The following is a 16,386-nucleotide window of genomic DNA, read 5'->3' on the forward strand; positions in this document are numbered from 1 at the left end:
AGTCAGAAAGGTCAGCTTGCATTTCTCATATCAAATGCTAGAGACAATTGAAGAATACAAGGGAGAAAGATGGACGAAAGAATATATCCAGTAATTGAATGAGAATAACACTCCTAAGCATCAAACCCTGCCCCTGTCCATCCCGGCGGAGGAGGTCCTCTACCCTTGGACACAGCTCCAAGTCCCTTCCCTCTTCCGTGGAACTGACTTTTCTTCTTTCCCCTTCCTTCTCCCTCAACCGGAGGTTGTTGATTGTGCCTGTTCACGACCGAAACATTTCCACCATTTCCTGGATTAGGGATGTTTTGAGCGACTCCACCTGATTCTTTTGATCCCGGAACTGTAGGAGCATCTGGACCCATTGATTTCTCATCCTAAACACAGTTCCAAGCTCAAACTACTAACATTTTCATACTAAATTTTATGATATACATATATAAGCATTTGAAAATTACCCAAGTTGGCTGCCAAGTATAAGATATTCGAAAAGTATGAGTAGCTTCTTGCATGTAATAGTTCATGGAAAGAAGCGGTTTAATGTTTCTCCTAACGGGCCAAACAATAATTCCTTACCAGGCTTGTCCTCTCCCTTGACCACCCCCGGGGGCCATCCTCTTCTCCTTTCCGGGGATAAGTCTTCAAATCTTACCGTTTGAGAGCCAGAACACCCTGTGCTAGATGTGTGGATGTAAGATCAATCTTGCTATATAGAGGTGATTCTTAATTTTTTTTCATTTCGTCATTGCCTCTAAGTGCTTGTTTTGCAGGTCGATTGTAAGGGATGGCGGTTAATCACCCTCGCTCAAACAATGCAGGGATAGAAAAAGGAGCCATAGTACCGCTGGAAGAAGGAAGAAAAAACTGGTGTGGGAACGTCTACTGACAAACCATTTCAAGGCATGAGAGTGGAAGTAATGATTCTAATGAAATCTACTCCAAACTTCCAATGTAATATCCTAGATTCCTATGTGGTATCTTTCAAACCGTAATGAAAATAACCTTTTCTTCATCTGATAAACAGGCCTGATGCAATACTACCTTGAATACTGATGAATTACACACACACACACGCACACACGAGGGCCATGAGTAAACTGTGGTATAATAGTTGATTCTTAAAAACCATGAAATCTACGCCAACTAATATAACTAATATCAGATTGCAATGCCATCCAACCCGTTCAAGATGTTCTAAATATAATCGTCGTAAATAAAATGGGAACTTACATGAGAAACGGAAGCTGATGATCTGCTTGGGTTCATAGCTTCAAGTCGTCTTTTCAACTCCTCCAGTCTCGTAAACTGAGAACTGCTGCTTTCTTGCACCTGTTGAAACAATAGTGTCAAAACAGTTTGTCAAGTCTGTAACCTCCTCAAGGACACATGTAACAAAGAAATATACCAGTTGGTTTAAGTCTTCACATAGCTGCTGCTTGATAGCTTCCTCGTCCTTTACAGCCTGTAATGCTGCTTCCCACACCTGAAATACATCAAAACAAACTGCTATCAGACTACATAAGGAACAACATTCATGCACTAATTAAAATGATTTTACCCAACCATATTCGGCTGTGTATACAGGCATCAATCTCTATCCATTTTTGCGATGAATCTTGATTATGTGTCTTCATCCATCCCTGACAAAATATGTTTGGTAGGTCTAAATAGTTAACAAGCTTACTTTTCAACTTGAAACTCCACCACATCACCCAATACAATCATATGCTTACCAATAATCAGACAAAAATTGACAAATTTATTTGAAAACTTTGAGCTTTAAATATCCGAGGTCATCTTGGCCAAGCAGAATGAAAATGGTACTAATTTTCGTGAGCACTTGGGAAACAGGCAAAGAGTTTTGTTCAATATTTATGAATGTCAAACAGAACTTTACAATGTAAGGATAAAGAAAATCCGTTTCTATAATTAAAAGGGACGAACCTTTCGTGCTTGTTCTTCCTTCAGCTTGGCGGCATGAATTTTCTCCGTTGACATCTCTATTTTCTTCCTCAAATGTTCAAGGGCTTCAAAAGATGCACCATACACACAAAGTAAAAGGCAAAAAAGCAATCAATCGACAGTTATACAAAAAAAGAGGAAAAATCATAAAATCAAAGAACGAGAGTAACTAACAATGATAATGCAGCAACCTGATTTTTTTGGCCCAGCTGTGAGTTTCATCTCCATTGACAACTGTGCCAGCTCTCGTTCAACATCACGAATTTTAGAATAGTTTTCTTCAATATATCTGAACGAATCAATTGTCTCAAATCATAAATCACCGAATCTTACTGAACAAGGACACTTACAGTAAGGCAATGCCTAATCAAACAAGCTCGAGAAGCACTAAAGTATAAGAATAAAAGACGACAGAATCCAAAACTCAACTTTTCCCCAAGCTCCCCAACTCTAAGTATGCATTACCAAACACTACTACATTTCCCTTTTCGAGGCTCGAAAACATGTGAACCCGAATGACCAAAGATAATCGAAGAAAGCTTCCAATTTTCAATATGTTGACTTCCTAGTTCCTACGCCTCTTGACCACAACTTGTAAAATCCTCGAATCGATTACCAAACACTTCCACATTGCCGCTGTATCCAATTAATGTACTAAACCAATAAATCTCTCTTAACTTGCAATTTATACCTAAAGTACTCAGATTTCTCGGATGCTAGTTCATCAAACAATTTGCATTTCTAAACATCACCAAAACTCAAAATTCAATGATCATCTGATTCATTTCATAGATTACAGCAACCCTATTTCACTGCATTACTGATTAAACACACAATTAAAGCAATAATAATTCCCTAAAACGATCATTATACAGTACATTGAAATCAAATACACTTACTTTCTTAATTGAAGCTGTTCGTTCTCGATTATCTGCAACAACAAAAAAGCCACAACCAACACACATTCAACAAATTACCAAGAAATTTAGAGGGGGAGAGAGAGAGAGGAGAGAAAGAAAGACCTTCTCAGTGTTGATGATGACAGAAGCCTCGCGAGCAAGGCCAGTCGGGTCCGATCTCAGGCTGCAGCGACGGATTCAAATTCGAATTCGACGCCATTTTTTCAACTGGAATTTGAATCAGAAGAGCAACCCAAGCCAAAGCAAATGGCTTCTGATTCAAACTCTCATTTTCTTCTTCCTTTTCTCTTCAAAAAACGTGATTATCCTTTTTATTTGGATTATTTATTTCCTTAATTACTGTTTGATTTTGATTGATTAATACGGCGCGCTTATTATTGTTCGGGTTCAGGTCGTTTCGGACGTGCGGGTCACAATTCCCGCGAGATTAAATGTAATGTCTAAACTGCCCCTGTGATCTGGATCCACTTCATCGTCCGTGGATCGTTGGATATTGTAGGTAGATCATGTGCTGCTGCCGACATCACATGCGTTGACTTGGTGGTTATAAAGTCCAACTAATTTGTGCACAACTAACATCGATTAAGTTCCACTAATATTTTTTACTCGGATTTTCGCCATCGTTCTTGTAGTTGCATTGCGATAACGTTAGTCCAACCTGTCAGATGAGGCAAATCTCTTTAATTCAACTGACGAATTAGATTAAATTGAGAAAATTAAGGAAAATGTGAAATCTCGAGTAAACAACATAAAATATGACATTTTAGTCAAAGTAGTTCATGAGATTACTTTAGTCCCTAAAATTTGAAATTGATAGAAGGGTCCCTGAGTTTGTCCACAATCAAAATGATTGACGATAGACAAACTCATAGACCACTTCTATCGATTTTAAATCTAATGCACCAAAGATAAGAGTTATGTCAATCTTAAGAACTAAATGAAACAAATTGGCTCTTGTTTTGCAAGAAAAAATTCGTCATCTGGCTACGGCAAAAGTGAAGCAAAGCATTATCATCGCAACACATTTAGAGCATTCACCCTTGTACCGAGGAGTGTTTAATTTCCGGCATCCCAATATTAAGAAACGAAAAGAAGAATTGTATGCAACAAAAAGTTCACTCAGAAATGCTACGATGCTGACAATTTGAACTTGAAATTTTTTATTGGCAGTGGTTTACATAGTAACCACCAGTACCCTACGACACAGACACCTCCGAGATAAACCGAAGGGTGGGGTTGAATCGAAAATATATAGCAGGGAGGTCTCCAGGAGCAACAAGCTCAATGGTATCTCAGCAAAGAAACTCAGATTAACACTCAAATTACACTACGATTGATACATGAATTCCGACTATTGTCGTCTAGTTTTTCTCAGCAGCCTGCTTTAAGCACTGGAGCACCGCTTCTCTCGTCGGCATTGCAGGAATGGCTCCTCTTTCTGTTACTGTGAGCGCACCGCATGCATTTGCGAAGAGTAGAGCTTCTCGTAGCCCCTTCTCATCCTGCACGGGAAATTTATACAGAAGCTGGTAGATGATCGAAAATGAAGACATACAACAGTCTAGACTACGTACAAGAACAATATTACATTGTTTCTTTTTCTGTTAGAGGAAACAGAATTTTGTAATCTTCTGAACAGAACATTTTCGATACAAGGACTGAATGAGATTCAAATTCGAGTGACTAGGAAAATAATCTACCGGAAGATGCATGGATGGATTTTTCTCAATCCCGGGAAGAACTATGCTTACCTGAAAAAGACTCAAGTTAGAAGCTATGCTGTCCAGTACCCCACTGACGAATGCATCACCAGCACCAGTTGTGTCAACAGCTTTAACTTTAACACCACCAACCCGGCCGTGAAATTTCTGACAGAAATTTAGTTGATGTCAATTTTCTCATAATCAATCATTTTGATAGAGAAGTTAAAAGGCAAATCACATTCAGAGTGTTCAATTGATTTTCTTCAACAAAAATATAGATGCCTCTTGAACAATAAAATCATGGCGTGGTATTGACACCGCTGACTTTGTAAATGTTCCCATTTATTCCAATAAATAAAAGAACAATATGATGACAAACTTTTACAGTTGCTATCTTATATGACGCAGAAGGGACAATGACAAGATTGTTCTAAAAACGACCCATTTTAGTCGAGAAGATGATAAGTGAGTTCTTTACCACAAGAGACAAAAGATGCTGAAAAAAAAAATGAGAAACCTACCTGAGTGTAATATCTGCAACCCTCTGAACCCTCAGTTACTACCAACAGTCTAAGATTGGGATGAAAAAGCTTCGTTAACACCACATTATCATCATAAGGATCATCACCACCAGTCAGGAATCTAATTTCATCCTCGCTTATCTGCAAGTTTGACATACGAAAACACCTGATGAGAACCAAGGATAAAGATACAAACAGAAAATTTACAACTACGCAACAGCTAATAACTTCCGTACATGAATTTTGTATTTTCAGGTACCATACCTTGATTATATCTGCTTGATCCCATATACTCATTATGCCTTTCCGTGCAGCATCTTCCGACGGCCACAACGGCAATCTTAAATTTGGGTCATAAGAAAGGATGCAACCAGACTCCTTGGCAATTTTCATAGCAGCTAGATGGGTTGACCTGCATGGTTCATCAATCAAACTAATTGAACCATAATGGAAGATCTTTGCCTGCAGTCAATATTATCTGAATCAGTTTCCAACAAATGGGTAAGCTTCATATTTTGTGTGCACTGTTTTGCAATTAAATTGAAAAAGAAAGCCACACCTTCTTAATTAGATTTATGTCAAGCTCTGATTCACGTAGAAGCATATCAGCACTTGGATGACGGAAAAACAGGAATTCACGCTCTCCGTCAGCTCTGAGTGTAACAAAAGCCAATGCAGTTCTTGCATTGGGGTCAAATCGAACGCCAGAATTGTCAACATTGTTTTGTTTTAGAATGTCAGACAACATGTATCCAAATTCATCATCGCCTACCTGTAACGCAAGTTTTTATAAGTTAAATCAAGGAGCCTCCCACATTAAAATATCCCTTCAAAAGAAAACTTTGGAAGCTTTAAGACTATGCAATGTCAGGAGCCACTAAAAGCCCTTAGGTTCCATAAGAAGATACAGTCCTTATCAGATTTGAGAAGGAAGTTAGTTCAAAATATAATTTAAAACTAATGAGGACTCCGAATGCAAATATCAGATGTAAAAGAGGTCCCCCGAAACTGAGAGAAAATATTGTTCGATTTACATTTCTGGAGATTGTGAAATGGGGTACATCCAAAATGTGAGAAAGATGCATATTTGAACCACGTCATGCTCAACAAAGTCAACATAGAGTTGAACCGTTGGGAAGTTTCAGTAAAAAAGGTTGAATGCGTCCTTCTATGTTTCGTATCTTACACATGTGGAACAAAATGTTACTAGAGAAATCCTTCTTCATAACAGAAATCCCAGGTAGAAAGACGAAGGCCAAATGAAGAAAGCAATAAAACTAGGGTGGTCCTATCCACACACCACCTGTTAATTTTAGATCCTCCTCAATTCGTTCAATCCGGCCGAAAATTGAGAGGGCTGTGTGGATAGCACCACCCTAAAACTATCTTAGAAACTAGCATCCAGAAAAAAGAGGACACAATCTAGTTCACCTTGCCTATGAAACCTGCTGAACCACCCAGTCTTGCAACACCAACAGCGACATTAGCAGGAGCACCACCAGGAGCTTTTTTAAAAGCAGATGCTTCAGCAAGTGAAACTCCACTAACTGTGGGCACAAAGTCGATTAGCATTTCCCCGAAGCAAACAACCAGGGACTTGTCATCTTGTGACCCTCCTTTTTTATCCGATGATTCATCTTTAGAATCTTCACGCAAAACCAATTTTTTGTCCAGAGCTGAAGTCACATCATTTAAGAAGTATTAATCAAACCGCAAAGAAGTTCAACAAGCTATATGCACGCCACGATGTTGCATATGTACTAGTCCGCCATGGAATATGTTTAAAGTTAATTAATACAAAAACTATCTTATCGTCTATGCGATTAATAAAACAATACTGCAAGCTAAAAATCACACAGTTGCTCCAAGTGGGACTATGTTAGAATCAATTCACCTTCTTTTATCCAATTCTGTAAAACTAAACTACAGATTAAGTGATTCGGAAACTCGAAAACTGCATGTTTAGTAAACAAAAATTGTTCATCTTTACAAAGCATCTGTTACCCGACTAATTCTTTATTGTTTAAATGTGATTTTTCAAACAGATCACAGATCAACTACCAAACACATGCGCAGTGTAAATACACGGTGAATCCATACGAAGCAAACTTCAAAAAAAACGGATTCGATAAAAAACGTAAAGAAAAAAGATTGATTGCTGCGGAAGATGGATAAAAAATACAGAAACCCAATACAAAGAAATGCCCAAGAATTCAGAAATCATCAATCTTTTCTGCAAATCTGCAATCTTTAAGCTAACAAAAGTAACCCGAAGAACCCAGATGTGAAATCTCCTAATATAAATACTAAACGGATCGCAATCCCAATTTTAATCAGGACGTACCAACATGATCATAAACATCATATATAATCAAAACATGGAAGGAAGATTAAACGAACCTGGGGCGAGAATATTAGCCATGGCAGGAATGGAATTGCAGAGATTGAAGTTCAACAAGAGAGCAGAGTATGCAAAAAGAAATGGAGAGATAGAGAGAGAGAGAGAGAGAGAGTCTTTGGTGTTGGTGCAGTGTAGTTGTAGTTACAGGATGAGCTTTAATTGGGGGGTAAATATGCGATCTTGTAGTCGTCGGGGACTCACAAATCAAAAGCTATTTAAAGAAAGAAAGCAAACAAAGGTATATGGAATCTGGCAATTTTTAGATTTTATACAACGTATCATATACACGGCTTATTCTTACTTGTCTTGCCTAAATCTTGCCTGTCTTTTCTGTATAATTATTGTGTGGTATTGAATATTAAGCGTGCAGTATAATTAATTCACATGTTAAAATATCATTAGTAGTATCATTTGGTACTACGATTTAATTATATTTCTTTTCAATGAGAGATTTTACGTTCGAATCTCGTTAAAAATAAATTTGAACTACATTATTGCTAGTCTATTGTGAAACTTAACCCACTCTTCCACTCCTTTAGTGTAGATAATATTTTTTGTTAAAAAAAATATCACTAGTGATAGGTTTTTTAAACCTTGAGTTTTTTTAATTTTATTTAATTTTGTACTATTATTTTTTACAAGAAAACAAATAATAGTTTATAGTATAATTTAAAATACAAGAAAATTCAAATTTGGGGCCAAATAAAGAGCATGTAACTCTAAGAGCATCTCCAAAGGAGATGTCAAAATTTAAACATAAAATTTAAATTTGACATCCTATGTGATATTTTGACATTTTTAAAATTTTTTCTCTCTACCGGTATGTCAAATTTAATATAATATTATATATTTTTTTTCTTTTATTTTATTAAACTATTATTTTATTACCCATTTTAACATCTTTCAAAACCCCTGGATTTCTTCACTTCACACCTTCAGCCATGGAAGCTCTGCAAGCTTCCCTCCCGCAAGTCCCTCACACTCAATTCGAACCTAACGCTGATAAAATCAAATGCAACCTCACCAAGAAAGGCTTCCTTCCCGCAAGTCCCTCACTAACAATTCAAACCCGACACTAATACAATCAAACAAACGGGGTCAACGACGTCTCGCGGAGATGCCCGACTGTTTCTCCGGCGAAGATCGTCGTCCAGTCGATGCCCATTGAGCCAAGTCGATGTCCCGCTGCTTCTTCAGAAACCGTGCCGAATTGAGATCCATTGAGCCAAGTCGATGCCCAAGCCCAAATTCATGTCAAACAAATGGATCTCCGGCAGATGGGAAGATGGGGAACAAAGCGACGACGTAGTGTGCAGTGGGGCTGCTGCTTTCTGGTTGATCCGCAGGGATCTGGACTGTTAAGATCCGGAAAGGATCTGGACTGTTAAGATCCGGAAAGGATCTTAACCTTTCTTCATTTGCCTTCAGTTTCAGCCTTTACTATAAAAAAAATATTTGAAGCTGCTGTCAAATTTGACAGCAACCTCTTTGCTGCCAATTTATGTCAGCGCCACATTGGAATTGGCATTTCAGTTGGAGAATATTAATGTAGTGTTTTATTACTGTTATAATTTATGTGGGCATTTTGACATCTTATTTGAAAATACTCTAATCTATCAATTCATGCATGAATTGATTGAAATGTATATTATTTTCTCATCTTTAGAGTTTTTATATTTTATTGAGCTTGTAATTTTAAATTAAGGGGAGAATTTTCGAATTTCAGTGCAGATGGTGAGCACACAACTCTAATCAATTCATCTATGTCGATATTTTTTCTCTTTTAAAGTTTATTTTTATACAATAATATATTTACACTAATGACATAAGATTTAGGTTAAATCACATAATAATCAGATAATATAAATTAATATCAAACTCATTATGCACAAAATCAAACCTAAAAATAAATAAATAAATAAAATCATTGAACCACTTTTCTGGACGGTATCTTTTCAAAGTTTAGGACCACTACATATCTTCCAACAACAAAAAAAAGTATCACTACATATCAACTTATATATGAACTCGCGTTCATATTTTATGACCACAAAATAAATTGTTGGTCTATTTCTAGACGAACACATAGATTAAATTACAAGAAAATCCATCCAATTGTCTATTTTAGAATTTTAAAGTCGCCTAGTCGACGTGTAAATCAATCTTCTATTACAAAAACAATATTAAAGTAATTTATTTGTTTTATCATTAAAGTAATTTAACTTATAATTGTCTTCTATACATTGTACGTAGTATATTTTTATTTTTATTATTATTATTTTTTAAAGGGGACAAGTAGTGGTAAGTCACAGTTATCTACTCCTTTTCAGGAGACGGGAAAACTCATAAAGGCATTTCAGTCTTCCCCTAACCACAAGTATGGCTTCCACACCAACAACGAATTTCGAACTCGAAACCTTCAGTTTTTAGTTTTAAGGAAGCTTCCTAATCCGTCATTTACCACTGGAATACCAGCTATGGTAATGTTAATATTTTAGTATGGAATTTTGGCCCACGTCGGTCTTGAAGGGTTCGAGTGGAAACTGGTTTTCCAAGAAAATTTTGAATTTTTTTATGAAACACTTTACGAACAACTACAGTAGGAATCGAGATCCTTGGATCTCGCTCGAAGTCGGGAGGCGACCGACGTAACAATCTGGACCATTTATTTCAAAATTTACTTTCTCATTAGCAAACTCATAAAAACTAAGAGTCCAGATTCTCTCTCTCAACGACCCAAATTACATAATTCGGCTTCAGATTACAAGAACCGAAGAAGATCTGAATTCCCACGGTAGGCAGGTGGGCGATTGTCCATACATGAAATCATATGAATACATTTTTATTCTTCTTTTGCCGACTGAGCACAGGTGTTGGACATTTCTGGCCAGCATCCTATGACTGTGACTATCCAGCATCTCTAAATTTGGAGTGTTTGGATACTATTGAATAAAAAAATATATGTATTAAACTAGAGTTAAAATAAACTCTATTATTATTCTGAGTAAATTGTGGTAATAGTTCCTTAATTTTAACTTAATTGGAGTAATGGTCTCTCAACCAAAAATTTATTACTATTGGTTTCTCAACTAAAAATTCATTACCATTGGTCCCTCAACTTTAATTCAACAGGAGAAATGGTTCTTCAACTTTAACCCAATTGGAGAAATGGTCCATCAACTTTAATCAAATTGTAGCAATGGTCATTCAAACATAACTCATTTTGACAAAATTATAATGAAGTTGACGAAAATGACCATAGCTACACGTTTTGATGACTTGAGGGACCCCAATTGTAGCAATGGTCCTTCTAACATAACTCATTTTGACAAAATTCTGACAAAGTTGACGAAAATGACCATAGCTACATATTTTGATGAGTTGAGAGACCAATGATAATGAATTTTTAGTTAAGGGACTATTGCTACAATTTACTCTATTATATTTGTTAAATAACGATAATATATATTAAGAGGTGTGATATTTAGATTAGATCACATGATGTATTAATTTTTATAATTTAATATCGAACTCGTAATTTATGAAAATCAATACTGTAGTCATAACTGATTAGAACAAAATCCTTAACTAGGTTGGTTGTAGGGAACTTTTTGTCGTCAAATATTTGTTTTGCATGCTTAAGAAAATTAATGTTAAAACTATAAGTACACAGCAAGATATCCTCTTTGCAAACGAGAATTCGTCAAACCCAACTGATCAGTGCAACCGCCGATCTGACTCGAATGATTTAACTCGTTTTACTTAAATAAGTGAAATGGTATTTTATTGAGGAAGAGATTCACGTGAAATTCTAGGAACCTATATATTTATATTACATATGTTCCAACCTCTTATCTGACTTGAACCTAACATTTCATATTTATTTATTGGACGTCGACTTAGTTCTTGAACTTTCACTTCAGTAACAATTGTTTTTAAATAATTTTTTTTATTAGGTAAAACAAGTCTCTAAATTTATTAAAATTGTTAATTTTATCCATACTATTATATTCAAAGCTATTTTATCTCATTTTTTGTCAACTTAAGTCACATGACACACTTTAAAGTGTAATATTGTTCTTTTCTCGCCTATAAACCCTTAACATTTCATATATGTAGCGAATTTAACGTCTAATTTACCCTTCAAAGTTAACTCTATACATTATTTTTTTATGTAAAATTACAATCTACCCTCCAATGTGTATCACATGCAAATAACGTGACTTAAATTGACGGAAAATTGAATATAGTAGATTCAAATATAATATTAGAGATGTAATTGGCAAACTTTTATAATTCAATGACTAATTTTTCTGAAAAAAATAGTTGAGGGACTTAATTTTTACTTAGGTGATAATTTAAGTATTAAATTGGCAGTTCACTCTTATTTATTTGGAACTAGTAGCGTGGAAAATGCTTCAAAGTTATATATTGCTCTCCATCCCATCCATCAGTGGTACATTTGGTACCCATCTTGTTTAAACACTTTTGTTTAAAGGGGATAGGTGACAAAGTCAGAACAGTCCACTTTTTTGGGATTTAAAAAGATTCACATAGACATTTCAGTTTTTCGTGACCACTATCGTGTGATTTACCTGCAACAAAAATCTAACTCATCTTGTTTAAACACTTTAGTTAGTTAATTCTATCGCTTTCGTTTGAGAAATTGTTGGCTAAAATATAATCTCATGGACACGAATGTCTTAATATTTACATTTATCAGTCTGTAACATAAATTCTGAATTTAGTCACAAAAAAACTTGGTATATATTCAACATCTTAAACCAAATAACAAGTTAGGATATTAAACTCATCAGGTAGCGAATTAGCCAGATAAGCAAGAATTATGTTTGTCGATGTCCTTATCCGTTTGGTCTCTGACTAAATCCAATCCAAAAGCACAATCCTCGTGGCAGCATGCATACCCTTGGTTGAAAGACAAATCCGATTTTAAATACGGAACTTGGGAAAGTATCCTTTTGAAAACATTTCTCAATCTCAAAGTGGGAATCATTTCTTAGTTTCGAAATTTTCAGTTTTTAAATTGTTTTATGAATAGCGAATTTGTTTGCAATGTGAATAATTTTAACTCATATTTGATGTCAAGTTTGTTTTATATTACAGCGGAATTAGTACACCCACAATAAGTCATAATATTATCACAATTTAATAATAGAGTGGGTGTGACTAAACCAACATATCATATTACACTATGTCTGTAACATCCCACATCGCTTAGGGAAGTGATCCTTAAATGTATATTCATATCCCTACCTAGCACGGGTCTTTTGGAAGCTCACTGGCTTTGGGTTCCGTAAGAACTCCGAAGTTAAGCGAGTAGGGCGCGAGAGCACTCCCAAGATGGGTGACCCATTGGGAAGTTCTCATGTGAGTTCTCAGAAACAAAACCGTGAGGGCATGGTCAGGGCCTAAAGTAGACAATATCGTGCTACGGTGGTGGAGCAAGCCGGGGAAGTGGTCCTCCCCGGGCGAGGATGTGACAATTTGGTATCAGAGCCTAACCTTGACCGTGGTGTGCCGACGAGGACGTCGGGCCCCTAAGGGGGGTGGATTGTAACATCCCACATCGCCCAGGAGAGTGATCCTTAAATGTATATTCTCATCCCTACCTAGCACGAGGCCTTTTGGGAGCTCACTGGTTTCGGGTTCCGTAGGAACTCCGAAGTTAAGCGAGTAGCGCGCGAGAGCACTCTCAGGATGGGTGACCCATTGGGAAGTTCTCGTGTGAGTTCTCAGAAAAAAAACCGTGAGGGTATGGTCGGGACCCAAAGCGGACAATATCGTGCTACTGTGGTGGAGCGGGCCCGGGAAGTGGTCCCCCCGGGCGGGGATGTGACAATGTCACTATCTAATATTTCCAATCAAATAAGGTCATCTCCAACCGATCCGACCAAATGGCTAAAAATAGCTCAAAATGACATGAAAACGGTCTTCCACCGAGGGCTAAGCCAAAGGGCTTGTAGGCCCCATTGGGCCAAAAAACTGAAATCAGGCCAGCGAGTTTGCCTTATCCAGCCAGCCATCCAACCCTCTTCCAGCCTAACAATTCAAATGCAACATTAACTTTTCAGACGATTTTTTTTTAAAAAAAAATTCTAATTTTTTCCTTATAAATGCCTAAGTCATTCCTACACATTTTCACATAATTTTCACTATTCCATATTATCTTACCTTATTTTATTTCAATTCTTCACATTCTATTCTCTTACATCTTCAAATAATATTTCCTTCAATTTTTTCAATAATTTTCAAATGGCCACATCTTTAATGAAAAGAAGGGCTTGGACCCGAAAGGAAAATGAAGCTTTTTGTAAGGCTTATAGATGGTTCTCGAAAAATAGTGTCAAGGGGAGTTTTCAAACAAGTGAATGTGTTTAGACTCATACATCCAAAAAGTATTATGAGTTCTACGAAGGCACCACTCCACAGAATCCTTAAAACCACGAGAGTTGTTCTTCAAGATGGAAAAAACATCTTCAACCAAGTTTGAATAAATGACATCAAGCAGTGTTAAACGCCCAAAGCAGAAATGAAAGCGGAGCCAATTACTACAACGAAGTAAGTGTTTCACAAGTTATTTTAAATATTTAATTATATTATATTTAATTTCATAAATAAATTTTCTTTAATTTTTGTAATTATATTTTATAGGTACGCCAAGTGGAGGAGTTGTATATGGAAGACATGAAAAAAACTCTTTAGTCATCACAGCTGTTGGGAAATTTGTAAAGGGTGAGTGTTATTTCAAGATCCACCTCAAGAAAGATTTGGTCCTACACTGGTGTTCAAAAACGTTTCCTCAAATGCAGTTGAGGACGAACAAGGATCTCCTATCATTCAAGAAATAAGGGTAGAAAATTCGTTTTCGGGTGAATCTTCCATACCTAGGGCTACGGGACAAAACAAAGCCCGAAAATTGAAGTAAAAGGGCAAGGTAAATGATGATTTAGCCTTTCGAGAGAAAATGACGTCCTCATTGCGATTAATGGCAGAGCAAAATGCCTTTGCCATGGAAGAAAGGAAGCATAGGCACGAATAACGGGCAAAACAAATACAAGAAGAGATGGATGATAGGAACATGCAAAGGAACACTTTGAAGTACACTCCAATGAGTAAGGCATATTTGGTTAGGGAAAAAAGGGAAATTATGGTCCGACGGAAGTTGTTTACATCCGACTATACTCCTACAATGGCGCATGAAGATGATGATTATAGTCTTTAAATTGAAGTTGTTGTAGTCTTTAATATTTAAGTTGTAGTTTTTAAACTTGAGTTGTTGTACTCTTTAAATTAAATAACATTAAACAACATGAAACTTAAACAATACAATCCCCACCCTACTATTACTTGGGGGATTATTCAAACTTAAACAACATTAAACAAAACATTTAACAACATAAAACTTAAACGCCTACTCCATGGTTCTTTTGGCCTAAAAATGTGCAACAAAATCTTGTTGTAGGTACTTATTTGCAGCACACGAACGTATCATCCTATGACGCCTCATGTACTCATTTAAAGAAATATATGTTGGAAATATGCCCTGAAAGTCAATCTTTGGAAGAAACCTTTCAGGACAATGAATTGATGTATATATGACTCTTATACATCGGAAGGCAAAGATACTAATTGGGACTATCTCAATGAACGAAATATGTCCTAAATAGTGAATCCATGGACAATGGATCGATGGAAGAAGTAACCTAATGATGTTAGATTACAGAGACCTTCTTCTCATAACCATCATGTCCAAAAAGGTTCCTGGTCATAAGGATTGTCGGAGGGATACTGACAATCCATAGACTGGTACATACTATGTCCGCTTCAATTGGAAGGATGGAAAGTCTCATCCCATTCGTGTAGCGACACTAAGACAAGCATGTAGGTGCTCATTAAGGGAATGAGTTCACTGAACACAATCGAACGAGAGTACTTGCATGGAGGTCTACTCACATGTCAAGCAAGTAACTCTAATGGTTGGAATAATGTAAGTAATCCTTTGACCTGAGGCATCTCGTTGTCTTGTGGTTAAGTACTTAATCTTTGATTATGTTAAAGTCATTCCATTCGAGAGTGTCCAAGGCATCGTTGGGGTTAAGCCACTTAGCCATGAAGGCAAGTGAATGCGCAACAAGGAATCTCTAATCTTCGATAAGAGAGGATGAATACTCTAAGATATGATTCGGGAATCTTCGGCCGAAGTATCGAGCGTAATAAAGGAAAGCGTTCCTATACGTCTCAAATGAATCGTATAAGAAGGAATAATCACATTAGGGGTTTGACATTATAAATCCATACCCTAGTAATGTGATTGAGAGTATTGTTTTAGAGAAGGATCGAATTACATTGTAATTCCAACTGAATAGGTTCTCCGAATAACTTCTACATTAGCTTGGGTAGCCATGATATATGATTAGATGTCACTCATGGCTTGTGAGTTCTTCTAGATGATTAAATGTAGTCATTAAAAGGAAGGTGAATTAAAAGTAAGTTTTAAATCACTAAGTGATTGGATAATCAATTGGATTGGTGCCAATCACCTCACTGCCTTGCTAATTAGAACCTAAAAGATTGTTCACCGATACACTCTTGTAGTGAGTAACTAATGGATGAAGGAAATAATTAATTGGATTAATTAAGTGTTTTGATTAATTTAGAAAGTCTAAAGAAATCATAAAAGCGATAAAGATCGTTTTGGGCTTAAAGAAACGTTCGGGTTTAATCGGGCCCATTGGGCCAAAACCCATTGGGCTTTTATTCAAGCATTGGATGACTTGAAATAATTAAAAGCCCAAAGCCCAAATTAAACACAATAGGCCGGCCATATGAGAAGGGAGAGAAAGTAAGTCAATTGTTGATTT

General features: G+C 36.5%; 1 protein-coding gene and 1 pseudogene across 2 annotated transcripts; both read right to left on the reverse strand.

The window, feature by feature from the left end:
* LOC103933334 lies at positions 1-3,093 on the reverse strand (annotated as a pseudogene).
* Positions 3,094-4,016: 923 nt separating this feature from the next.
* On the reverse strand, positions 4,017-7,743 carry LOC103933335 (probable fructokinase-7). Of its 2 annotated transcripts, XM_048590848.1 has the most exons (7): positions 7,504-7,738; positions 6,535-6,779; positions 5,663-5,875; positions 5,368-5,565; positions 5,104-5,244; positions 4,631-4,747; positions 4,017-4,381 (listed from the first exon to the last, which is right to left on the reverse strand). In XM_048590848.1, the coding sequence occupies exons 1-7, from the start codon at positions 7,523-7,525 to the stop codon at positions 4,241-4,243; spliced, it is 1,077 nt and encodes a 358-aa protein (XP_048446805.1). In that variant the 5' UTR covers positions 7,526-7,738; the 3' UTR covers positions 4,017-4,240. The 2 variants fall into 2 exon arrangements, with proteins under 2 accessions (XP_048446805.1, XP_048446804.1); XM_048590847.1 differs by lacking the exon at positions 4,017-4,381 and having other exon boundaries at positions 4,395-4,747; positions 7,504-7,743.
* Positions 7,744-16,386: the final 8,643 nt, after the last annotated feature.

This window comes from the organism of the source record quoted next, unplaced genomic scaffold (assembly GCF_019419815.1).
Source record: "Pyrus x bretschneideri cultivar Hongxiangsu unplaced genomic scaffold, Pyrus_bretschneideri_v1 Contig32, whole genome shotgun sequence".
NCBI lineage: Eukaryota > Viridiplantae > Streptophyta > Magnoliopsida > Rosales > Rosaceae > Pyrus > Pyrus x bretschneideri.